Source organism: Dermacentor variabilis, chromosome 1 (assembly GCF_050947875.1).
Source record: "Dermacentor variabilis isolate Ectoservices chromosome 1, ASM5094787v1, whole genome shotgun sequence".
NCBI classification, from domain to species: domain Eukaryota; kingdom Metazoa; phylum Arthropoda; class Arachnida; order Ixodida; family Ixodidae; genus Dermacentor; species Dermacentor variabilis.
In genome coordinates, this window is record NC_134568.1 from 198,347,432 (window position 1) to 198,374,393 (window position 26,962).

Genomic DNA, 26,962 nt, shown 5'->3' on the forward strand with positions numbered 1-26,962 from the left:
GCACTAACAAGCATAAAATAGGGAAGGACAAGCAGAAAGTGCAGGCACAAATGCACACTGAATGTTTTGAGTTTATCATTAATTTATGTGAGACTGTTGTTTGTACTGCGATGTCCTAAAGGGACACTAAATTAGAATATTGGTTGGGGAATTGATTGGTAAATGACAAATTTCGAATATCCAGAAGCTCAGGCTTACCATGACCAGAAGCTTTGCAAATAAAAAAAGACGCAAAATGCGAAAGACGCGCGGCGACGCCACGCTCAAGTTCCCGCACCAACTACCACTGACGTCATTTGACAGCGTCTGCTCGAGTCTAGTTAATTGTTCACTGTTTCTAGGCTTCATGTGAGAGGATCTGGGCGCTTACGGTTGTGCCGGCAAAATACGACTCCAAAAGGCGTCCAGTAGTTGTAGAAAAACAGAGGCGGTGCTAATTAAAGACCACGCCGGATCACATCAGCAATGCTTTATTGTCGCAGATCCACGATGTAGAAACGTCGAATCACAGCGTCAAGTGTCAGAATTCAAAGTATTTACATTTGTACACAAACAATGAAAAAATTTATAAATACTTGAGTTCGTTCTGCCACACAATTAACAAAAATGCGAGAACAGTGACACGCGACGCGCAGACAGCTGGAACACACAATACTCAAGCACAGATAGTTCGCTGAAAGAAAATAAACCATTACAAAGAAACACATGCTAGAGTTAAAAGAAAGGGCGCGTATGCGCTGGGCAAGAAAAGGCTAACACTGAGGTCCACAAATCGAGTATTTATTCGCTAAAATTGCAATAATTAAACGCCATGGACCTTTGTTTGCTTTTCTGCATGATCACGGGCGATTTTACATTTCATCCGACATTTTTAAGACCTCGCCGAGGTGCCTCAATACCTCATGAAAGGCAAGGTCCTTTAACACATACAAAGCACACAGTGCTTCAAGACGGCGTACAAACAGTGAACAAGTGCACGCACTGAAACAGGGGACAGATTGAAACAGAGGACACACGGAGACAAGGGTCACACCGAGACAGGGTACACACGGAGACAGGACACACACGCAGCAGAGACAGGGGACACACAGAGAACGCAGGCTACGAGAAATTTTCATCCTTTCGTCTGCGAAAACATGATGCACACAAAAAGCAGTCACGATTGTTACGGGGCCCTCGAACAACCACTGAATTTTCAGCAGCTATCTTCACAGCGACAAATAGCAAACTATGAACAAGCATTGGAACCACAATGACAATAAATATGTACATGATCATGAGCAGGGCCGGCTTCCGCCGACACTGCAGCATGCGTGAATGATCCTTGTGAAAATGATCAAGCAATATTTCGCAAAAAAAAATGCAAGACAACGTTGCACACCCAAACGGAAGCATCAACGCAGCAAAATTAAACCAGTGCGAAAAATAAATTGGTCTCAGTCAACGTACATTTACAATGCAAATGAACGTGCTACGTCTAAATGAAAAAAAAGAAAACATTGTGCTAAAACGTCTGAACTACAGTTAATGTTACAAGATCAACAAATGCAACACAAAGAAGGCTTCTTCGCGTACTCCAGCTATGAACCTATAGAACATAAACCAGGTTCTAGGCATGTCGAAAAAGGCTCAGTTCATTAAGTTAGGCAGTTATTTAAAAAATAAAGCAAACAAAGCTAGTTAATATATACAATGTGAGAACTTTTAGTGAAGTATAACTGCCTGTTTTGCATTGTTTAAACAGACACTAGGGTGTTTAAGAAATAGGAACCCAGCGTTAGAAATCGCTATCACCCACATGTACAAAAAAACGCGAAAGGCATACGAAGCAGCTCGGATTTCGCGCTACGCAAAGCCCTTTGGGGACCATATTTCTAAAGCTTTCCTACTTTTTCGTTTCCTTTTTTTCCATTGAACAAAGCAATTTACAAGCAGAACGCTTGTACCACGTACTCTGCATGTGTGACAGTAATACGGTGGGCGCTTTGAGCGTTTCGAAGCCCCGCACACGGTCAAAGGAATTCTGCAAGTAAGAGGGAGAAACAATTTCGCGCTACAATACGTCATGAGAAGCTGCGGGAAAAACAATTTACGCAGCACTTTGCTTCTCCTCCACACTAGTGTGATACCTTTTAACAACAAGCAGAAACAAATACGCTGCAGGTGACCGGCACATTAGCATGTTTTGTAGATGCACTGTACAAATTTTCTCTCTCAGCGTCTACGTGTACGACAGGGAAGAGTTCTTAGTCGGTGGTTTCATTTAGTCTATCTTCTGATGTAGCCTCTCGTCGACAAGTTCACACGCCTTGTTGACCACGTCGCAAAACTCTTCTGGCTTCTCGTAGTGCAGGTTGTGTCCACAATCTTCAAGCACCTATTTGAGAAGGCACAGAAAAGTAATACATATTTAGAAGATCAAGTCAGCAGAAATTTTAAAAAATATATTATGCAAAGATGTACAATTTGCATAAAGCTTTCTAATCAAGAGCCACTTACTGTGCTAGATTTGATATGTAACCCATCAAGGAGTACACTCACGAATGCCTCCAGGTCTCTTAGCTTACTCGCTATCTACTTCAAGCATGACTGCAGCCTTTGCATTCTGAAATGCTAATGCAACAGAAAGCTGCAGAACCACCACTCGATTGATTGAGCATAAAAGAAAGACCTCTTTTAGCTTGTCTTTTTAAAAGTATAAACTGTCAACGGAGAGAGCAATCCTTTTAGGTAGCATGTCAAATCATAGTATGCTTGGTCTCTTTTCTTTCCTTTTTTTCTTGAATATACCTTGAATATGTACAACGATTAACACTTCGTGATATAATATTGATAGCTTTATCAAGGCGACGTCATTTCTATAGCAGAGCCCTCCCATAGACCCGTTTCTGCAAGTGTGACCACGTGAACCGAAGATCTACTTCTCAATGACAGTGAAGGCGCCTAGCAAAAGCACGGTGAATTTTCATGCGGGATATGACAGCAAGCACATTACAGGAAAATCGTTCAAGCATGATCACTCACGTGAACTTGGACGAAGGACTGTGTTCTGGCATCGCGGATGGCGAATGCAGGCTTTCGACCCATGAAGCTGTGCGCGCCATAGATGAAGGTGAGCCCTACTTCGGGTGGGAGTGCCACGAGCCTGGTGACCATCGGGTGCTTCACCCACGGAAACCTGTGCATCAACGCCTTCACAGAAGCCTCGCCGCTGTGAAAAGAAGCCGATAAACGCAGCGTTAGAGCGTGATCCCGCACGAAATGTTGTACGAAGGGCATGGAAACAATTTAATACATACTGAAACAGAAATCAGTAGAATAAAGTACATCATGCACTCAGACTAATCACATGCGTCATTAACAAACATTGCAGATTTGAAACCCGCCAAGATTACCGAAACAGCAGTGCTAAAGTTTTCGGTGTCTCAATTTCGAGACAATACACACTGGAAGCATCTAGAGCAATAATCGGATAAATACAAAGTTCATATTTAAAAGCCGGTTTCTGTCATGTGTATTAAACCGCGAGAGCGCAATTATATCTTGACAACAGCCACGCGTAAATGTAATTAATAAAAACAGGTAAGAAGTGGGAGCTAATATAGAGCTCCGCCATTTCCAAAGGGTTTTAGCGTGGCCCGCTGCACTTCAATTTCTTGCGCCAGCTCCAGACACACCAGCTTTAAATTTTCTCCATAAATAATACCAATGTCCTGCCTTACTGACAGAGTTACATTATGATCTGGCAATCGTTTCAAACGACCCGGTGGATGGAAGCGTACCTCGTTATTGCCATTATGAGTGATGAGGTGACACTTTATCAGGGACACATTTTCCCTATAACCGCGAACAACCGTGGATGGTTCACATAACAGCAATTGTCATTAATACTGTGAAACCACGATATGATTGCGAGGCACGCTGAGGGAGTGGGGTGGGAGGGGGGGGAACTACGGATTATTTGTGACCACTGGTGGTTCTTTAACGTGCCCCCAATGCACGGGACACGGGCATTTTGCATTTCGCCCCCATGGAAGTGTGACCGCCGCGGCCAGGATTTGATCCCGTGACCTCGTGTTTAGCAGCGCAGCACCATAGCGGCTAAGCCACCGCGGCGGGTGTTCGACACCACCTAAATACACAGAGCCATCACCCGTGACCCCAGGCCATTCTAGCGAGATGACGTATGTGGTAAACAGCGTTCTTTAATTGGACAGAAGGCCCAAAATAAAGAAAGCTGTGTAAGGTTGCAAACTGCAGTGCAAAATTCCGCAAATTTCAACATTGCGCAAAGCAAGTGCTGCGTAAGTCTTTTTCATTTCGACACAAGTACGACGCTTCCCGCTACTCAACGAAGCAGTGCCAATATAGCAATCTCAGCCACCCTCCCAGAAGGTGTTTTTTGACTTCCAAAAACGAATAGTTAGGGACTCAGATTGATACCAAGCAGGGTTTGCGACCTTGGAATGAATGATCAATTTGACATTCCTTGCGGCTGCTTCCACTCCCCCGCACGCATGCACACATAAACACAAACACACACACAAAAACGCACAGGCATGCGCGTGGTCATGATAGACAGCGTAGTGGAAGGTTACGTGCACCTAAATCACGATGCACTCTGGCGCTTATGCATTGGACCTCCTAAATGCAGACTAGTCCAGGCCTGTGAATGAACTCGCGACCTGCTGCCCAGCAACACGTCATGTCCCGCCACACGAATCAAAGAGAGATAATGATCTTAAAAACCGCCGTCTTCATTTCCGAAGACGTATAGGCTGTTTGAATCGCCACATTATTTACAAGACACATCACTTTCTCTTTTTCCGGACACTTTCACAGGAAGCTTCTCACCGCAGTGTCCCTAGCCAAGGGAACAGCAAGAGGTGCGCATCGTCGTAAAAAGGACGCCGGCGCACAGGCCTTGGGTCAGCGAAAGCGCCTTTCGAGTCACCTTGCACGCTGTTTCTCGAACGCGTACGAGCACCACAAATACCTGCACGCGAGTCCGGTTTAGTTGCCACAGCGGCCACGAGATTTCCCGGCCTTGCTCGATGAGAAATGACCCGCGGCCAATAGGAAGGACCCGCGTCCACGCGGCGATGCTAACTGTTCGCTACCCGGTGGAGCCGGGGCCGCCGCTTTATGACTCACTCGTTCTTGAGCCGGTTCGCAAGGCTTTCTGCTTCAGCCGCCGCGCTCCTCAACGTCCACCACGATTTGTGTATATCTTAGAACGCTTCGTACATATATAGCGCTGTCAGCATTAATTTGCGAGAGAAGCTCACGGTTATTGCTGGTTCAATGTTATACCGCGAACTTGCTGAAGAAACATACCTTTGGAGTTTCTTATATCAAACAAGGGTTTGGGATTCGGCAGTACGAACAAGCAACAATATAACGTTAACAAACTATTTCACTTAGATGCGGATCGATTGTAGGCCTTTTTTTATTTTATTGCAAGTGAAATCACACGGGAAGACGTGTTTTCAAAAGCACTCTTTCGAAAACCACACAGTCCGCGCTACATATTTATACAGCTTACATTTATAGCAATATAACCACATATTTAATACGCACTTTATCACCGACCCGCCGTGGTTGCTCAGCGGCTATGGTGTTAGGCTGCTGAGCATGAGGTCGCGGGATCGAATCCCGGCCATGGCGGCCGCATTTCGATGGGGGCGAAAACACCCGTGTACTTAGATTTAGGTGCACGTTAAAGAACCCCAGGTGGTCGAAATTTCCGGAGTCCTCCACTACGGCGTGCCTCATAATCAGAAAGTGGTTTTGGCACGTAAAAACCCATAATTTTTTTTATCACAACAGAGTGTGAATGCAATGCAACAGAGGAAATTAAAAAAAAATCCGGCGTAGGAAAGTATACAGCGGAATGAAAATTACACGCTCTCAAAGCAAACGGCCCATGCCGCGCCCTTGTGGCAACATTGGCGCGTATTTCTAAACCGCTACGGAAACTCTATAGACAGCACCTCACTGTAGCCCACCCCTCACTCTTTCCTCCACATATGGTATGTAGCAATACGTAATAATGCGGGAGTTCTTGCTCTACGAAGCAACACTTACGATCTATTAAGTGACGCCAATTCGGTAGCAAGATTAATTTATATTACCGTGGAAACTACGATGGAGGACGATATTTATTGGCATCCACTTTTAAAACGGGGCGGGAAACAAATCGTCACCTGGCCTGCTTGAGTTACTCAGGTATGCTATCAATGCTTTTCCTTCTAGCATTGTAACCTATTTTATTCTTCGCTACCTACCTTGCACCGCTGCCTATGCTTGTAATGGATCGGGTCATATCAGTCCCCTCCCTACTTTTTACAACGAAGCTGTCTACGGCTAGGATGCTGGGATTTCTTCGTGGTGTAACATCGACAGAAAGTTATCATTATCTATAGCTTACACCCCAAATGCAATAGCTCATACCCCCGTAAGGCAGAGGCTACAAGCAGTCAGCAAAGTGAAGCCAACCGTGCATACATTCTCTGGAATCACGTATACATCATACACATCAGTATGCGTTTCAATAAAGAACAAGCTCAAAATAAGCATTCGAAGAAAATAATTGATGCCAAGGCGCACCTAAATGCAATGCGAAGCACGTAGCGCTCCCCGCAAACGTTTCCCAGTAAATATTACTGTTGTGCAACTGCCGCGGTGACAGCAGCTTGACTGTAGCATACGAAGTACGGAGGGAGAAAATTTTGGCAGGTCAAAAACGAACCGACGGCTTCGTTTGAGGTGAACAAAACAACTAAACTTTATTGCAATAGCGATGCCCGTTGCCGAGCAAGTTCGGAGGAGCACAAGGTTGCCCGTTGAGGAGAATAATGAGTCTAAAGGTGGCAGTTTCTTGATACTCCCCCAGGAATGAGCTTCATATCATTCCTCCATGTATTCCATGGGGTACAACAGTTGAATCGGTCTTCTCAATGTGGTTCCATTAGGCATGCGCACCATGTCAGCTCTGATTCTTCCATCTTGTCCGAGAACATCTGCCACTTGTCCAGTTTTCCAGAGTTGCCTCGGCAGATAGCGTTCATGGACTAAAACGAGAGTTCCTTTCTTCAGTGCGCTTGACGAACTTGGCACAACGAAATGTGCTGATCGGAGACTCATCAGCTACTACTTTTGCCAGCGACGCCAAAATTGGTTGACCAGGGGGCTGAGCCACCTCTGTAGCGGAACCACTGTCAGGAAGAGTGATCAGTCGCTTTCCCACTGGATAGTGCGATCGTGCTAGAGGTTCGGGTTCGCTCGCCTTCGTGTAGACATAGGTCAAGGGTCTAGGGTTGATGACACCTTCGATTTCAATTAGGATTGTCGTGAGCTCGAAGTTGCAGTAGCTGTGTCCCAAGACCTTCTTCAATGATGTTCTCACGCACCGAAACATTCTTTCCCAGGATCCTCCCCACCAAGCAGCTTTCTCAGTTGTAAATTTCAAGCCGATCTGGTGGTTTGTGAAGAAGTTGTGGATTTCTTCTCCTCTTATTGTTGTCCATAGTCGCCTTAGATCCTTAGAAACACGCTGGAATGTCCTGGCGTTGTCAGAAAAGATGGCTCAACAAACTCCTCTTCTCGAGATAAAGCTTCGAAACGTCATCAGGAAGGTTGAGGTGGACATATCGGTCACCAATTCAAGGTGTATTGCGCGATTCACTGCACACGTAAAAATAACGATGTAAGTCTTCCGGTTATTTCCTTGATCCTTTGTGTTCAGTGTTCCAACAAAGTCCCCACCCGTAACGTCAAAGGGTGGAGCTTGTGTCACCCTCTCATAAGGCAGAGGAACGACGGGCTCAGTAGCAGCTCAGCTGTTAAAACGGTTACAAGTCACACTTTTCTTAAGCACCTTTTTCACCATTTGCCTTCCCCGCACGATCCAGTACAGTTCCCTCAGTTCGTTAAGTGTCTCTAGTGCGCTGGCATGTAGGAGACGGCGGTGGGTTGCGCTGATCGTTAGCTCTGTGAAGGGATGTCTCGACGGTAGGATAACAGGATGCCTGACGTTGTAGGACAACTCGGCTGCATTGAGCCTTCCTCCCACTCTCAGCACTCCATCCTCGTCGTAGATAACGCTGAGATCACGTATCGGGGAATCGCTTAGCATGCGTGTCGAGTGGCGAAGACACTGGAGTTCCTCTTGGAAGGTCTCGAATTGTGCTTGAAGAATCAAACAAGTATGCGCCTTTTGAACTTCCTCTGTCGTAATAGGTCCCTCGTATTTCTGGCTGGGGTGCCTGGCGTTGTCGAAAAATCGTAAAACACAGGCTGTCACTCGAACCAGTCTAGAGAGGGAGCTATATTTTTGCAGAGGCAAGACACATTCCTTTACAATCTCGTTGTGAATACGAAGTGTTCTTTCTTCCTCTGCGATGGTCATATCAGCGATGCCTACATGCCTTGGTCAGTAAGTAGACGGCTGCGAAAGCGAAGCAGGTCCATTCCACCAAAGTGAACTCGAGTTGAGTGCTTGAGGTGTGACTCCCCTTGTCAAATGGTCGGCGAGATTTTCGATCGCAGAGCAGTTATTCCAGATGTCTGGATCCGTTCGCTGCAGAATTTCCAACACTGTGCTGGCGACAAGGGGTTTCCATTGCTGTGCCGGACCTCGCACCCAATACAGCGCAATAGATGATTCTGTCCACTGATACCACTTCGCTATTGGAAGGCTCCGTGACTACTCCAGATATTCCCTCAGTCAAGCACATATCACCAGGCCCATCAATTCCAGTCTTGGAAGAGAAATTATCTTAATTGGTGCTAATCCGGACATTGAGAGGACCAGAGTAACCTTTGCTTCTTTGACCCCTGAGATGCGCAAATATACAACTGCGCCGTAAGCTTTGGGGCTGACATCTGTGAAGATGTCTACTTCCGTTCAGATATCGTTGGGTAAGCTACCATATCGTCTTGCCACTGTTACGTCCATTAAATGGTGCAGCTGAGTGTGCCACTGGGTCCAAGCTGCTATGACTTCTTCAAGCAGAGGGGCGTCCACTCAATACGCAATTCCCACAGTGTTTAGAACATGAACTTGGTTGTCACTGTGACCGGAGAAATGAGGCCAAGTGTATCATATATACGAGCCGATGCCTGAAGGATGAATCGTTTTGTATTACTGTTTCGGTCTGGGAAATCTAAGATGACCTCCATGGAAAATGCCAGATAATCTCTGTCCTTATCCCATACAAGTCCGAGGACCCATAAAAAACTTGTTGGACATTCCCCGTAGCCAAGGGCGTATCCGGTTCCTTCGTCATTGAACAGCTATTGTAGCTTCTTGGAATTTGAGTTCCACTTACGCAGTGTCATGCTTGCTCGGTTCATGACATCTAGTGCCCCTCGGTAAAAATCTGTAGCCTCCTCCACTGTGTTCGCTCCTGTTATGAGGTCGTCCACGTAAAGGCTCTCGCTGATGGTTTTTCTTATTTCTGGATAATCTCCTGTTGTGGACAGATGGTGGTGCACGGTGGCTGCGAGGCGGAATGGACTACTTGTCAGGCCAAAAGGGACATGTGTCATTCTCCAGACCTGAATAGGAGGCTCTGGGTCTTCATTCGTTACAACATGTCCATACCAGAGAAATCGGAAGGCATCGCGATCCGCCAGTTGCACCGAAATTTGCAGAAATGCATATTCAATGTCTGCACGTAATCCAATACGATGAATTCTGAAGTTCAGCAACACCTTAAGCAAATCTGGATTCAAGTTCGGTCCTGGTTCTAGGGCTTCGTTAAGAGATATACAACCTGCATCGTGAGCGGATGCGTCAAATACGACTCTAATCTTGGTCGAAAGGCTGTCAGGCCTAAAAACTGCACGATGAGGCATGCAATATAATCTGCTTACATCGTTGTTGGTTTCTTGCGATGAAAGTCGTTCTGCGAATCCTTCTTCCAGGTACTGACGGATAGCCTCGTCATACTTGATCAGTATCGTCTCATCTTTCATTTACTTCTTCGTGAGGTTAGTCAAGCGCTTCTTTGCAACAGCTTTGTTGTCGGCGAGTTGCTTGTTCAGGGGTTTCCAGGGCAGTGCTACCTCATAGCACGTGTCCATTTTCTCTACCGATGCCGAAAATGTGCTCATGACTTTGTTTTCTTTGTTCGTTTGGGACTAAGAGTCGATAATTCCAATGCTCTCAAGTTCCGAAACGATTTAAGCTCCTTGGACAAGCTGCTTGTGTCGCCGAACACTGCGGCACGAAGCACTGCCACGGTTGAGCAGCAGGTACCTGAGCTACTGCTGGGAATCGCTCCTTGCATAAACCAGTCAAATTCGGTCTTTACCACAACTAGTGCGCCTTGCAGCTTCTTGACTTCACCACACACCTCAGCAACATGAAGCCGATCAGAGCAGATCTCCGGTATTTCCAGACCTTCGATAGTGTGCTCTAAACTGTCGTATTGACTTCTTAGCCGAATTCTCACTCTTCTGCGCTTCTCCTTGATAATGTTTCCTGCTCCTCCGAATGGGCAGATTGTGATGTCCTCTTCACCTGCGATCTCTAGTTGCAGTTCACGTGAAAGGTTTTTAGTGACAAAGCTTTGTTGGCTACCTCCGTCAAAGATGTTACGAATGAGCGCTCTTCTTCGTCCCTCTGCCCATACTTGAGCGGTTTGGAGCAGCACAGTTGTTTAGTCCCTTTTTTTAACGTTTAGCCACAGTTTAGTCACTTGAGTCCTCAGTTCACTTTTCAGTTTGAGCAGTTCCATCGTGGCATCAATGTTTACAGTTCGCTTACCGCGATGACGCTTGAATCGTGGTGTCGGTTTCGGTTGGGTTTGGCGTCCCCAGGCCCTGATGTTGAAGGGGCGCCTTGTCGACCGTTTTCTGCCCGAGGAACGTTGCTGGTTTTTTCCGAGCTCGTTCTGCTGTCGATGTTTGTTGACCTTGTTGCCTCAATGGTAAGTTCGATCGTTTCTCCCGGGTTTCAGCACCAAATAATGGAATGAGGAAATAATGGCCGGTCAAAAAAGAACCGACTGCTTCGCTTGAGGTGAACAAAACAACAACATTATTTCGATAGTGGTGCCCGTTGCCGAGCCAGTTCGGAGGAGCACAGGGTTGCCCGTTGACGAAAAGAATAAGGCTAAAGTTTGCAATTTATTCAGGGAGTGACATACCTACACTTTCGTAGGTAAAAAAAGAACCCACCTAGCAATTGATTTGTGTTGTGAGAGTCCAATGGAAAGGCCACGTATCGTGAGAACTCCTGAAGAGCAGCGTGCATATAGGAGGCGTGGCGAATTGCTCTTCTCTCTGGTCCACCCTTCTTAGGTGCACGAAGTAGCGGCGCAAGCGAAGTCTCATGCCATCGAAACGTCTTAGGCTAATAATTAGGTAGAATTCATGTGAAAATCGCCACGCGAATAACTTCAGCCTACGCCGCAATGGGTGCTTGTTCTGTTTGTCGTTTGCAGCTTCGCTGCCCAACTACTTTCCCAGCGTGGATTGGAGACTATTTTTTCCACCAATACTCTAAACGTCTCTTGCTAATCTCTACGGCTGACCGTTTGATACTTCCATCGATTTTAAATCCAAGCACTTCTGCAAGTTGTACGTTACGCACTTGATCGAGTGGATGAATTCTTTCGCATTTCATTAGAATGTGCCGACTGGTGTCCGGAGTTTTGCTGCAGCAAACACATGCCTCATTTAATTGCGAATATTTGCTTCGTTTGCTTGAGGCGAAGATATCGGTGAATCAGGTGGCCTCTCCACTCGTAGACAATTCGCTGTCTGTCATTCCAGCCGATAAAGAAGGTGGTTTTGCTGTGTTACCTGCTGAGGACTTTAACGCCAAGGCTCTAGAAGCCATCAGTGTCACGTTTAAGTGTCATAGGTAGGTGTCGCTGGCTAAGCTGAAGGCAGTGCCAAAGCGCTTGTGCAACAGACCTAATCTACAAATATTAACCGAGGCCTTTGAAAGCAGCAAGCGAAATCATCTACAAGTTTGCTTCAGTGCCAAAACGCATAAACCCGGTCTCCCGTTACGGGTGATTGTGTCAGAAATCGATACTTGGCATAAGCCGCTGGGGATGTTCTTACAAGATAAGTTGGGCCTTCTGCCTGTCAGCGACCCTTTCCTTACAAAGAGCTCAGACACTGGGACTGATTTTTTGAAATTACATTCTGACCGTGGCCTTCAGGCGTTTGCTGTCGATGTTAAGGACCTCTATTATTATTTGCCGCATAGAAGCGTATACTGTCCTGTGTTGAGCAATGTATTGAGTATGGTGTCGTTTCCTTCCAGAACGAGGCCGGCATTTCTTGCAGTCAGTTTTTAGAACATTTACAGCTTTATCTTAATTCCACTTTCATTACTTGGGATAACCTATCTTTTTTTGCAGAAAAGAGGAGTTTAGTATTGGCTCCTGCATTGCTCCCATACTTAGTTACTTGTTTTTATCCTGTTTAGACCGTGACATTTCGCTACAAGTGCAAGGCACTGCAGTGTTAAGGTATTTAGATACGTTGATGACTTTCTAATTTTCATTGACTGTTCTTATGATGCATTCATTCTTGAAACGAAGAAAGTGTTAGAAACGATTCAGAAGTGCTTAGTTCCCCTTCAAGCTACTCATGAGTTACCGGTAGAGAGTTCTATTCGCTTTCTTGATCTTCGCCTGAGCTTTCAGGACAGCCACACGTGTTGGTCGTATGACCCACGCGCCAACAAGCCACTTCTGCCATATACATCCGCACATTCTAAGCTTGTCAAGCGGGCCATTATCAGTTTGTGTTTCAAGAATGCTCTTAGCAAGTCTTGCTGCCATGTAGCGGACGTAAGTTTTGAAAATCAAACTCGACGTTTGTCCTTGGCTGGATATCCTAAGGTGTTGCAAGTGTCTGTCGCGGAAAGCATTTTAAGAGAAGCGCGATCCAGCACGCAGAAGTCAGTTGCTGATGCCCCTCCCGGCAAACGCCCTAAAGTAAATGTTGTACTCTACATGCACGAGATATCCCATAACTTGAAAAAGATGGCCCAAAGGGCAAATGTAATAGTTTTTTCTGCTCCCAACAAGCTCGGCAAGTTTGCCAAGTTGACGGATCCAAATGACGTCCAGTCCGATAAGTGCACTAAGCATCACCGTAAAAAGTTCGTCGAGTGTGTTCACCATGCGGTTTACAACCTCCCGCTTTCATGTGGGAAGCAATATATCGGGCAAACTGGGCGTTGCCTCAATGATCGGCTCCGCGAACACCGCGATAACGTAAAAAATGCACCGGTGGGTTCTTGGCGATTCATTGTCGTGATCATGGCTGCAAACCTATCGAGGACGATTGCACGATTGTGTTCCGTGGCAGGAAGCAGCTCACCCGTGAAATAACTGAAGCGCAGATGATTGCAAAATTGGATGATAAGTGTGTTAGTTTCCCTTCCCTGGCTCTCACAAAAAAAGAACTAAGTTTCTTGGAGGCGGCATCACATGGCTCATAAACATGTTACATGAATCCGCAATTCGTTTTCTTCATGTAAGCGCATGCGCAGTCTATACTGCTTCACACATATAAACAGATTCAGTGGCACAATAAATTTTGTTGAAGTTCGCGCTTGGTGTCTGTTGTTCTTGTCTTATGGCCGTGTCTCTTTTTTTTCGCAATAATACTTGAGTCAAACTCTTGTGCGCAGACAGAGCACGTAACAGTGTCGAACGTAGTTATCATGCAAGCACAAACATGCAGGTTGCACCAACATGGAAAGTAATTACACAGTTCAAAGTCGTCAAGGGTCCTTGCTTTTCCGCTGAAATTTGAGAAGAGCCTCAGTGCACTCCCTTCAAGAGGATAACGCCTCAGCGGAACACCCGCTCCTGAGGTTATTGGTTTCTTCAATGCCGATTAGGTGTTCTCGACATATAGAACCAGCGCGTACAAAACACAGTCGATACGAAGCCTAACAATGCTCCGTGAGGCACTAGGTGCAGCAAAAGTGCCATATTGACAATTACCTATAGCCTCTGCCACGCCATTCCACATACCAATGGTAGCCCCGATAATACAAGGTCGTCAGTTGGCGAGCTTTCATTACTACTTTCAGCAAATTGGCGGTCTTGTGCAGTCATCCCACCAAGCTGCCATAGAAGTGAACAAGAGAGGACATTACCAAGGCCGGGCAGCGAGATGGGGCTGACACACTCATTAGCCTACCATATGCCGCTCCGCCTCACGTAGGAGCAAAGTGGACATTTGTGACGAACTGTGCACGCGTGCGGCGTAACCGGCCTAGTTCCAAGCAGTATACAAAGGAAACCGCAGAGTAGACTCACGTGGGTCTTCGCACGTTGCAGTGGTAGAAATAGCTGACAACGGCAGTCTCGTCCTGCACAATTTTGCGGAACATGTTGGTTTCGTGCGCCAGCACGACCCCGAGAAAGAGAGGCCCTGCGAAAACAAAGCGATAAACAGCAGTTGTAATGAGACGTCCTTACGCAGCTAATACTATGCCTTACGCATGCATTTCAGGAGAACGCGAAGCCCTGAATGTAACAAGCACTTGTGAGAAACGCAAAAGTCACGCGCACGAGTGCATATCTAATAAATAACTCTTAGTGGAGTAGTTAATTGAGGATGAGCTGACGGGAAAGCGCCACTTGGATCATTTGCCTGCGCTATATGCGTGTAATTTTGTTGTCGTGAGGACAGTGTACGTACGTGATAGTAAGAAGCAGAAATAACTATCGCCATGAAAAGGCCATCAGAAATGAAACAGTCAGGATTGCTGCGACGCTGGTGCTGCGCAGTCCTTTGCGCATCACGCGCAATTGTTCAGAATAAAATCAATCAAGGTAATAGAAGTGAGCACATTACCTAAAGACCAAGGTAAATTTCATGGCCTACGTGAACCGGCATGAATGAAATTCGGTCGCTTTATGGAATGAGAGACGTAGAAAGCCGCAATGATGCGGAGGCAAAGCAATCCACGTTGTTTTTCAAGTTTTCAAGCTTTCATTCAAAGAAGTATAAAACGTACACAAAATGCATTGGTCCCCTTTCGTTTCTTCGCTCATCGAGCCAGTAACTTCTGCTCACGGGAATAATCAAATTATCCATATCAAACAAGTTTGAAGGTTCCACTTCGACAACGTTTTGAAGTTAACCGTCTAATAGAGGGCTTCTTGTTTGTTTAATATGGGGGTAAACGCCCTGATGGGCATAAAGAAATGCCTTCCTAGTTCCTCAGAAGGTGATGGAAATGGTTGAAAGCCTAGAAACAGTTTTCACGCCTAACAACACACGGCAACTAACTTGAGCGAAGAAGTTTACGCAGGAATTGAAAGGCATTTAAAAATAACACACTTTTCTATCACTCATCAATGTTCAAATTTATACAGGTAATTTAACTGAAAAATTAATTCAGCCATCTCAGCGATATATTTATGTTTATTAGTTTAGCACTGGGCTGTTATGATTTCATTTTATAAGCATTTTATCAGCAATTTATTTTATAAGCGAGTGGAAGCACTAAGTGACGAGTGCCTGTCCGCGTCTACTACTGGTATGGGTGAGATTTCAGTAGGGAGAACTGCACAGCGAACGTGTGGCAAGGCCTGAGAGGGCCAACAGCAGCAGCCGTGCACGAAAGATTTCGCCATGTTTATGTAGCACGAAAGCCATCAAAAAAGACACAGCCACAAGAACGAGAAGGCAGCATGGTGACCGTTGTACAAGCAGTTAATATTTATTATTTACCCGGGGTCGCAGCTTCAACACGAAGAGCATGCATAGCGCGTTGACAGGAAGACAGCTACCACAGTCAAGTGGTTGTCCCTTCTTTTGTATCGTTGTTCTTGTTTGTGAACATTTTATTTTGGCCCTTAGGCTGCAATAACAAGATAGAATAGTCCCAGCTATTAGCATTACTGCAGGTCACATTTGAGCCGTGACATCAGCAGTCCAACAAACCTCAGTGAAATATTTGCTCAGTCACAAAGCATTTTCGTAAAATGTTTTCTATTAGAAAGTTTCTGAGCCGTTTGCAATAGAGAAAGGGGGACAGAAATGTTTGAACTTCGGCGAAGTGTTACGCGTAGTGGGCGTATAAAATTTCGCTTTCGGAAATGTTTGACAGCTGGGTCACAACAAATCACAGCGGTTGATCACTGTCAGTAGAACGTAATTACCTCACTGTGACTATAAAATAAAAGAAAGTATCACTGGTACGGCTGCTGTGTGTTTCTTGACAACCAATAGTCATGTTTCTATGGCCAGCCAAGAAGAGAGAGCGTAAACTTTATTTTCAAATCAATAAGATTTGAGTCCGGCATATTTTAGTGGGTCTGGGCACCCGTCGCGGACGCGGTTCCGAGACCTTGTCTCGAAGCAGCTTCCTCGGCTCGGTGGACGGCCCAGAGTTGTGCTGTCAGGTTCGAGCTGAGCAGTGCAGTCTTCCAGCGCGAGCGGAGGCTGGCGGTGGAAGAGACGGAGGGGTGGGCACTGCCCGACTTGTTTGTTAAAGGGAAGTTGAAGAGTTTTCCACAAAAAAATTTGTGAAGAGCTGCAAGTAAGGGTTTTCAAGCCTCCGAATCCGAATATCGCATCAAATTGTGCGAAAGAAAGCGCAAACAGATTTTATTTCGACGAAAGTGCAGCAGCAGACTCGGGCAGCGCGCCTCGTTTCCGCCTGTGATTGGTCGGACGCCTCGTGACGTCAACATTGGTGTTCGTCCGGACCGGCCGCTGCCGATGTGCATCTGTTTGTAGTGTACATGTCTGGATATATTGCGTGCATGAGTCTGGGGTTTCCCTAAGAATCTGTGTGTAATTGTCTGAAGTGTACTGCTTGCATGCTGTCTAACCTAGAGTGAGAGAATGGGTATACGCGTCTTTGTAACTGGTTGTGTGTCGTGATGTCATGGAACTTGGTCATATGATCCTCCCACGCCCAGGCGTTTGCAGTACCCCGCCGGTGCTCTTCCTCCGATGATGCTCGGTGAGTGAGGCCGTTTCGCCCGAAAGGCGAAGCATCGATTACGATAGCAAATTAGCAGACAGCCATACGAAGTAAGGAGAGTACTTTTATCGGCCGTATCAACTTGTAAACATTCGCTTGCTAACTAAAATGCTAAGCATGGCGTGAGCGCCCACAGCAAACATGAACACATCACACTCGATGACTGCGGACACTCGCTACCGAAACGTTAGCGTGAGGAAACGGGGCAACAGCAGTGAGCGAAGTGACATTATAGTTCTGTCTATCGCTCCAACGCAAAGCGAGCGCCGAGGATACACAACACGCACAAAGCTAAGAACCCCGACGTACAATCGCGATCAAAAATTCGCGACCCACGGCTCCTGGCGCATGCAGGAGCGGCTATGGGGCCACGCTGGGGCGTTGCTATCTCCGTCGGGCGCCTGCTTTGAGGGAGCACCGAGTGACGCCAATCTTCGCCCTCACTCTCTTGTAGTCAAGTGACGCGCTTGATAAATTTCAAGTGCGGCGTTCGGCTGTTTCGCAGCTGACGGTCAGTTGGAAAGAGGGTTCGTCAGTGCGGCGCTTGCCTTCCACCCCGCGCCAGCTCGCACCTCTCGCATATATTCTAAGTTTACACCCTTTGAGGAGGAGGAGGAGGAGGAGGAAAAAAACTTTATTTTGCAAAGGAATTGGGACCTCCCAGGCCCCCTGGGTCCCCGCACGACCCCACTGCACTCAAATGTTCATGTTTAACATGTCCATGACGCTGGCAGCCCGGCTGGCGGCGATCTTCTGCCTTGCCGGGTCCGTGGAGCGTAGTGAGATCTCCCAGTCCTCGCAGGTTTGGAGTGGTACCGGCCCGCCGGGGGGAGGAAAAATCGTGCAGGCCAAGAGTATATGGGTGAGGTTTGCTTTTGGCGCATTGCACAGAGGGCAAGAAGTGCGATGGGTCGGTAGTGGGATAGGTGGGATGGAGTAGGTAGCGTGCGCGTTTGCAGGCGGCGCCATAAGTGTTGCTCCCTGGTAGTGAGGGAACAGTGGGGGAATGGGTATGCTCGCGCCTTTCGGCACGAGCATTCGCGATGAGGTCAGCGAAGGTACACGCACGCTCCCTCGAGAAACCCCCCATGAGGTCCGCCTGTGCTCGGTTTCTCGACCCTCGGGCTAAAGAATCGGCGGCCTCATTGCCAGGGTTTCCCGATCGCGCGGGCACCCAGATGAGCTCAGCGTTGCGGGAGAAGGGAGGGTTCTCGGTCAGTATATGTGGAAGGTGGCATGGTGAACTCTGCCCCTAGCATAATTTAGCAGCGCAGTTTTAGAATCACTCAGGATGTAGGTAGTACTGGAGCTGCCGAGCGCTAGCGCTATGCGATCTCTTCTGCTCCCTTTGGGTCTGTTCCCGGGGGTATAGTTCCTGTATTAAGGGAGGGGTATTCGGTGAGTAGGCAACCTCTGTGGCTCCATACTGATCACATGCAGCACCTACCCATATTGCATTCTGTTCATCGTCGTACCGTTTATGAAGGGCTGCTGCTCTGGCTTTTCGTCGCTGGTTGTTTTGGTAGGGGCTCATGTTACGGGGGAGCGGCCGAATGCGTAACGAATTGCAGCGTTTGACGAATTGCCATGGGAAGGGCTTTTAGGGAGTTATGATTAGCAGGAATGTTAATTTGAAGTTTGGAAAGTTTATGTCTTCCGGTAAGGGTGCTGGCTAATCGGAGATATTGTGCCTGTAGGTGTGCTTCGGTTAGTTATTGTATGGTGTTATGCACACCTAACTCCGCCAGGCGTTCGTTGCTGGTGTTCTTGGGCAGACGGAGCGCTGCCTTGGTAGCTTGCCTGATTATAGAATTTATTGTTTGGGTTTCGGTTGCATTGAGATTCAGATAGGGGGTAGAATATCATACTCTACTCACGGGAAAAAAAAAGCTCGTACCACTTGCAGTGTATCTGATTCATGCAGGCCATGAGTTTTATTTGTTACACTGCGTATTAGCTGCGTGGTGGCTACTAGTGTGCCCTTTAAGCGTTTGATTGTTTCAGTATTTCTGCCATCTTGTTGCAGGTAGAGGCGCAGAATTCGAATGGTGTGGACCTGTGGGACCTCTCTATTGTGCACGTAAATTCTGATAGGAGAATGATACGTTTTACCCTTTGGCGGGGTCAAGGAAAGTTCAGATTTTTCCGATGAGCAGGTGAGGCCTACCTTGGTGACTTCGTCCTGTATTAGCATTGCGGCTGTTTGCAGTGTTTCTTTGATTTGGGCGTCTGATCCATATGTAGTCCACAGGGTGATATCCGCGTACAGAGTATGGTCAAGATGAGGAATTTGCTGCAGCTTCCGTGCGAGCAGAATAAGTACTGCAAGGAAAGGGGACAGCACGGAGCCTTGCGGTGTGCCTACGCACATGCTGGCCGTTCGGTTCTGCAGGAAAGCCGTTATGCATTTGTATGCCCGTTGGCCAACGACTAGGCATAACAGCTTTTAGGATGGCCTCGTGGGTGACATTAAGGCCTTCTTGAGGTCAATCGCCAGTACCGCTTTGGCGTGCGTAGATATGAGGCGCTCGTGAGTTGAAGTATGGTATCTTGTGTGGATAGGCCAGATTGGAATCCAATCATTGAGTGTGGGTATTGACCGGTGTCTTCCATGTGGCCGTGCAGTCTAGCTAGGATGACTCGCTCTAAGAGTTTACCTAAGCTAGAGGTAAGGGAGATGGGGCGCATATTTTCTGGTGTATCTTGCCACACAACAATAAAGGTAATCTATCTTGTCCGCATTTCCTTTCTTTAACGCTACGAGCCCGGTACTTCCCAGTAACGAACGGCATGCGCGTTATCAGCATGACATAGCATTCCCGACAGGAAAGTAGCGGGCGCGGCGTTTTCAAGAAAGGAAACGCAAGCAAGGCAGATGACCATTATCGTTGTGTGGCAGATATACACTCCAAAGGGTGTAAATTTTTTTAAAAGTTTAAGCGCACGGGACGTATGCCTCGCAGTGCCCAATTTGGTTTGACGTTTCATATTTACGTGCGCCTCGCGCCCGTGTGTGCCGCGCTTCCGTGTCTGGCGTTTGAACGGACGGCGCACGTGCAAGCAGGGTCTCAACGAAAGACGCCATGGCAAGGCATTGGTGCATAGGAGAAGCAAGCAAAGAGCCACCACTTTGTTGGTGTCAACGCCCGTCCTGACTAATGTTCCATTCTCCTGTAAGGCGAAAGCGTTACTAGACTCGCATTGCAGAAACCATCCGAACCTGCAAGTCGTGCCAAGAACTACGGCAGCACGGCAAACGAAGCAAAATGGAAGCGCCCTGCTGTGCACTGACCCTCAGCAGCTGAGCGCCGCGGCTGCACGAGAGTGAAGGCGAAGTGTGTCGTCACTCGGTGCACGCTCAAAGCAGGCGCCCGATAGAAATAGCAGCGCCGCGATGTCGCCCGCTGCCGCTCCTGCGCCCGGAGCCGTGGGCCACGTATTTTTGATCGCGATTGTACCTATACACTTTGCCTCCAACACAGATCACTCTGAAGGTGGGAGTTTTGCGCTGGAGTTTGAGTTATAGTAGCGGCGCCTGGTGGCGGCACGCGAAACGTTATCTGGGTAGTACCGGCTTGGGTAGTATTCAGCCCTGGCTGTGGCGAAGCACGTTTCTAGCACGAGTTTTGCGTCGATTCGCACTTTTTTCTGCCCTGGTGCGAGTGCAAAAAAGCTCGTCACTTCTCACAGACCACGCCGACCACGCTGCGAGCTAGCCGCAGCGTATAGTTTAACGAAAACGGACTCTGCGTGAGACGTAATGCTGGAAGCAGAAGGAATCGGCGACGCCGATCCGGAGAGACCTAGCTCGAGCCTCGAAAAAGCGTCACCTACGTTACTTCTGCGTCGTGAGCTGCCATGAACAAGGCCTGAATCCCAACGTCAGATTCTACCGTTTTCCTTCAAGGCCTCGCAAAGCGGAAGCGTCGGGCGCGCTGGATAGCTGCAGTTCGTCGCGCTGGGTATAGCAAAACTTCGCGCCATGCTGACTGCTTCGCCTATCTTGAAGCTTGCTTAATTATCTGTGTTATAAAATTCGGTCTTTCGTACCTACATTCCCCATGGCAGACCGACATAGCAGCAGCCATGGCTGGTGATTCATGATTCAAGACCCGGCCACAGCGACAATTACCAAGTCGACTGGTGCGAAGTGGTGAAGTGTGCAAATGACCCAAAATGGTCGGGCTGATTCGGTGACACTTCACTACCCCACTACGAGCAGCACAGATTAGAGAGTTAAATGTGCGCATCCTTGACCTCAAGCCAGCACGTTGAGGCAGCGCAGCAAGGTAGTATTGATTGCAGCACATCGATGTTCGAGCGCTGTCATTAAAAGCAACATCAAGCGAGCAGCGCACGAGCTCGATCGCGCTGCAGCACGGTTCGCACGTACGTTACTGCGAGCTCATATGCATTGCATCAGTTATTTATGAGTTGCTAAACGGACAGATGGCCGCTACTACAGTGCAGGCGTAACTACTTGTCTAGCGGCATGCAGTCAACAAAGACTGCAGGAGGCCCGCCGTTTCGCGGCATGTCGAAAGACTGCTGCCGCGGCGGCGCGTACGATCGTGCGCTCGAGCAGTGCCGTACACATGTCTGCTTACCGCTGCTGTGAATTCATTTACAGCAAGCATTTCCTCGCGTTTGTGCGCCTGAGCCTAGCAGCGCGCAAACCTTACCTGAAGTTCAACTTCGTACGCGACTCGCTTAACTTGCGATTGACCCCGCGCTAAAACTTCGCCGCTTATTTCTTGAACGGCGTACACGTATTCGGCGTTGCATAATTTATTGCCTTTACGCAGCGTGCCACCTTTGAAAAAAATCTTCGGCGCCCTATATTCGCTGCAAGCCGTGGTACAACAAAACCGAAAGTGGCGGGTCCATATTGTAAACGTGCTTACCGAAGCAGACGACCGAGCTTGGTACTACCCAGTTCAGGACAGAGGGCGCTTTTTAGCACCATTTTCGCAGCGCCCCCTGGGCAATGCAAGAGCCCCATACGGCTGCGCGACCGCGCGCAGCCGCCACATCCGCAGTTGCAGCCGTAAAAAACGCCGCCTCCCCTCCCCCCGCCCCCGCCGCTTTGCAACGTTGGGTGCCTCGCGCGAGAGAGAATACGGCGCGCTTCCTTTTCGCATTGTCCTTGTCAGGCAGGCGAGATTGACCAGCCCATCATCGGCCCCCCTCGCACGCTTTCAATCGCACATACAGCGTAGGCCGCGCGGCGATGGAGTTATTGCGTCTGGACGTAATACGGAACCTCACGGCGATGCCGACGCCCACGCCGACGGCAAAAATGCTTTTGGAGTGTCCATGTAATTGCTATCGCAATAAAAGTACTCTAATGTATATCAACAATCTCCATTAATATATCGTGAACATGGATCATTTTGGCACCTTGCTGCGAGCTAAACGCAATACTAAAGGGAGAAACCATCGAAGCTGCAAAGTTGTTTTTCCTTAAAGGGACACTAAGGGTTATCAGAAAGTCAAGTTAAAGTGATAAAGCAATGCTCTAGAACGTCTAAGGCGTCAATATAATCGCGAACAGAGCTTTAGTAACCGAGAAATTGAGGTAAATGCACGACACGATTTGAGACCCCCCAGCGACATTCCGGTGCTAGCCCGATGACGAAAGCACTCTTCATCATAATTTATGTCACTAGTACTCAACTACTCGTATTACAAAGATCATTTCATTAGATTATAAGACGGAAGAAAATGCTACTTGTCTACTTCTGTTGGATTCTAAGAAAAAAAATAACATTTTGACGTTACCCTTGAGTAGTACGGGTGATCGAAAGGTTTCGTTTTCGCTCGAGTCTGCGCGCTCGACTTTGCGCCGCGCGCGCTTTGGAGTTTCAGTTGTTTCTTTATCCCGTCGTGCTGCGGTGGTCCTGCTGGCTCGCGAAACTTGCGTTTGGAACAAGCAGCGAGAATTCCACGTCCATGTGATGTCGTGGGATGCACGAATGGTCCGCGGAACTTGGCCAAGGGCAGTTGCAGCGGCGAATCCAACGTTACTTATCACTGTGTGCCAACGAGTGAACCTCTCCGTTCGAAGTGGTTAAGTGCCGTACCTCTGTCACAGTGCGCTGGCAAAGAGCCGAAAAATCACGTAGTGTGCTCGCTGCACTTTCGTCCAGAGGATTACGAGTTCAACGCCGACTTACTGAAGTCGCGTGAAGTGCCTTTCAAAGCAGGCCGTCGTCGTAGTAGTACGCAACGACGCCGGCAGCGCGAGCCCTCAACAGCAGGTCACGTTCATCAGTGCTTAAATCGCTGAACTCGAGCCCAGCATCGCGAGCTAATGTGTCGTTGTCAGGGTCATCTATTGCAACGAGCGTCGAAGTTGGCGTCATAAAATAAAGAACCAGCTTATCGTCGTGCGCTTTCCCTTCCGCTAGCCACCATAGTTCCGCTTTCGCGCTGCTGTCGGCTCTGTCTCTGGCCGCGCGTTTGCGTTTTGTGCAGAAAAGCCGTAGCGCTGTCTGCGGGCTCACCGTTTTACTCACCGACGGCGCAACGTCACTATGAGACCATGACGTCAATACTGCTTGATCGGAGGGCGGGTGATTTGAACTGCGCTAGAGGTACGCGGACGCTTCAGAACGCATTTTCTCTTAAAATAAGTCGCTTCTTCGCACGAAATAAGCGTTTCGAGGTTTCTGGGATGGTATTTCAACAGTCCACGTTGACTTAATATTAAGCTTAAGTGTCCCTTTGGATGACAATGCGCCTGCGTACGAGGCACTCAAGGCAATGAATGCCTTGAAGCCTATGCCGTAAAATTATGAACGTGAAGATTCAATCTGCCCACTCTGACTTCATATGGCGTACCATCGACTTCACTATTGCACTATAAGAAAATTTTGCATGCTGTAGGGCTTACCTTGTCCTTCAACAATAATCGTCGTCTCTTTTGCGCGCTTTCTCTAACGCTACGTGTCTGGTACTTTCAGGTCACGAACAGCGCACACGTATCAGGGTAACAGCGTTCTTGACAGGAAAGTAGCGAGCGCGCAGTGTTAAAGAAAGAAAAAAATACACGCAAGATAGATGGCTATTATTGTTTGGGCCCAAGATAAGCCCCAAAAAGTGAAACAAAACAATTTTTGTATACTGTTCCTCTGCAGTCTTCCATATATACTGCGACACTATTCACTACTTCCGCGAAGTACCTGAATTCGAAAATCCTGTCATAACGGAAGCAGGGACAGATGGTTGTGTCTGAAGAAACTGGGAATCCCAAATACAGCCCAAAAAGAACGAACTTATGCCGGAATCAAACCACCCAACTTATATTCATGTCAGCGCGAAAATACGTTTGTCAGCGCAAAACTAACTCGGCCAGCACGCTCGATGGCATTTCTCCTTCTGAGGCACGCTGTTTGAATGAGATTAAAACCGAATTCACAAAATATGTATAGCAACTTCTTAATTTGACTTCACGCACCGGCCTTAGTGAGATTAGAGCTGGTGAGGCTTATACATTGCTGAATAACGAACATGTCCTCTGCTATAGAGGTCTCCTAGATAAAAAGCACCACGGGGTAGGATTCCTAGTCCATAAGGACATAGCGGGCAACATTGACGAATCTTAGAGCATTAATGAGAGGATAGCTGTAGTCGTAATCAAACTTAATAAGAGGTATATATTAAATGTAGTACAAGCCCACGCTCTAACATCCAGCCACAATGATGAGGAAGTAGATCAGTTTTATGAAGATGTTGAATTGGCGATGAGAAACGTGCACACTCAGTATACTGTAGTAATGGGCGACTTAAATGCAAAAGTGGGGGGAAAGCAGGCTGGTGAACAAGCAATTGGCAACTACGGCGTCGATTTTAGGAACACTAGAGGAGAGATGCTGGTAGAATTCACCGAAAGGAATAAGCTTCGAATGATGAACACCTTTTTCAGGAAGCGTAGCAACAGAAAGTGGACCTGGAAAGGCCCTAATGATGAAACAAGAAATTAAATTGACTTCATACTTTCTGCTGATCCCAGCATAGTACACGATGTAGAAGTTATAGGTAGGGTAAAGTGTAGTGATCGTAGGTCAATTAGGGCTAGGATTCACCTAGTTTGAAGAGAGAAAGAGTAAGATCGGTCAAGTAGAAACAGGTCAACCTAGAGCCAGTAAAGGTAAAAGCACACAAATACAGGCTAGTAGTTGCAAACAAATATGCAGCCTTAGAACAGAGAGATGATGATGACATAGAGGTAATGAATGGAACCGTAACTAGGCAGGCTTCAGAAGCAGAAATTGAAGTGGGAAGCAAGCAAACCAGTCGGCAAGCTCTCCCATGTAACAAGGACCAAATAAAGAAACGACAAATAATGATAGTGTCTAACTCAAGAGATAATATAGAATTCGCGGAACTGTCAAAACTGATAAACAAGGCGAAAATAAATTATATTCTAAACTGTAACGTGAGAATGACTGAAGAAGCCGTAAAAGATGGACGCAGCCCGAAATCAGTGAGAAAGAAACTCGGCACAGGACAAACCAAGATGTATACATTGACATATATGTTTACATACAGATATGTATACATACAAGATGTATACATATCATCAACAATCTCAAAGATATAGTAAAAGAAGCGGAAGAATTCTATACTAACCTGTAAAATACCCAGAGGAGTCAGGATACCTTCATTAGAAACAGTAATGAACAGGATACAGAAACTCCTCATATAACTAGCGATGAGGTCAGAAGGGCCTTCCAAGGCATGGAACGATGAAGAGCGGCAGGAGAAGATGGAATAACAACCGATTTAATTAAGATGGACGAAGCATAATGCTTGGAAAACTGGCGGCTCTTTGTACGAAGTGCCATCGACTGCAAGGGTCCCAGAAAACTGGAAGAATGCAAAGGATATACTAATTCACAAAAAGGCACATGTTAAAGAATTGAAAAATTATAGGCCCATTAGCTTACTCCCAGTATTATATAAAATATTTACCAAAATAACCACCAAAAGAATATGGGCAACACTGGACTTCAGTCAACCAAGGAAACAGGCTGGCTTCAGGAAGAGATACTCTACAATGGATCACATCCATGTCGTAAATCCAATTATCCAGAAATCCGCAGAGTGCAATAAGCCTCTCTATGTGGCTTTCATAGATTACGAAAAGGCATTTGATTCAGTAGGGATACCAACAGTCATAGAGGCATTACGTAATCAAGGAGTGCAGAACGCTTACATAAATACCTTGGAAAATATCTGCAGAGGTTCTACAGCTACCTTAATTCTACACAAGAAAAGCAGGAAGATACCTATAAATAAAGGGGTCAGACAGGGAGACACAATCGCTCCAATGCTATTCACTGCGTGCTTCGAAGAAGAATTCAAGCAATTAAACTGGGAAGGCTTAGGAGTAAGGATCGACGGCGAATATCTCAGCAACCTTCGGTTTGCCGATGACATTGTTCTATTCAGCAACAATACAGGCGAGTCACAACAAATGATTGATGACCTTAACAGAGGAGTGTAAGAGCGGGGTTGAAGATTAATATGCAAAAGACAAAGATAATGATGAACAGATTGGAAAGGAAACAAGAGTTCAGGATTGGCAGTCAGTCTCTAGAATCTGTGAAGGAGTGTGTTTATCTAGGTCAAGTAATCACGGGGAACCCTGGTTATGAGAAGGAAATTCATAGAAGAATAAAATTGGGTTGTATCGCATAGGGCAGACATCAGCTCCTCACTGGAACCTTACCATTATCATTGAAAATGAAAATATAAAATCAGTGCATTTTACTGGTGCTGACATATGGGGCAGAGACTTGGAGACTGACAAAGAAGCTTGAGAACAAGTTAAGGACCGCGCAAAGAGCGATGGAACGAATATTGCTAGGCATAACTTTAAGAGACAGAAAGAGGGCGGTTTGGATCAGAGAGCAAACGGGTATAGACGATATTCTAATTGACATCAAGAGAAAAAAATGGAGCTGGGCA

At 47.1% G+C, this 26,962-nt stretch overlaps 1 protein-coding gene across 4 annotated transcripts in view; it reads right to left on the bottom strand.

Moving 5' to 3' along the window:
- Positions 1-454: 454 nt before the first annotated feature.
- Positions 455-26,962, bottom strand: part of LOC142590604 ((Lyso)-N-acylphosphatidylethanolamine lipase-like) — a 67,704-nt gene continuing 41,196 nt past the window's right edge. For all 4 annotated transcript variants that reach the window (XM_075702919.1, XM_075702946.1, XM_075702937.1 and 1 more), the window contains exons 5-7: positions 14,304-14,418; positions 3,025-3,211; positions 455-2,377 (exon numbers count right to left, since the gene is read on the bottom strand). In XM_075702919.1, the coding sequence (XP_075559034.1) occupies positions 2,264-2,377; positions 3,025-3,211; positions 14,304-14,418 (416 nt within the window). In that variant the 3' untranslated portion in view covers positions 455-2,263. The remainder of the gene's footprint in view (positions 2,378-3,024; positions 3,212-14,303; positions 14,419-26,962) is intronic.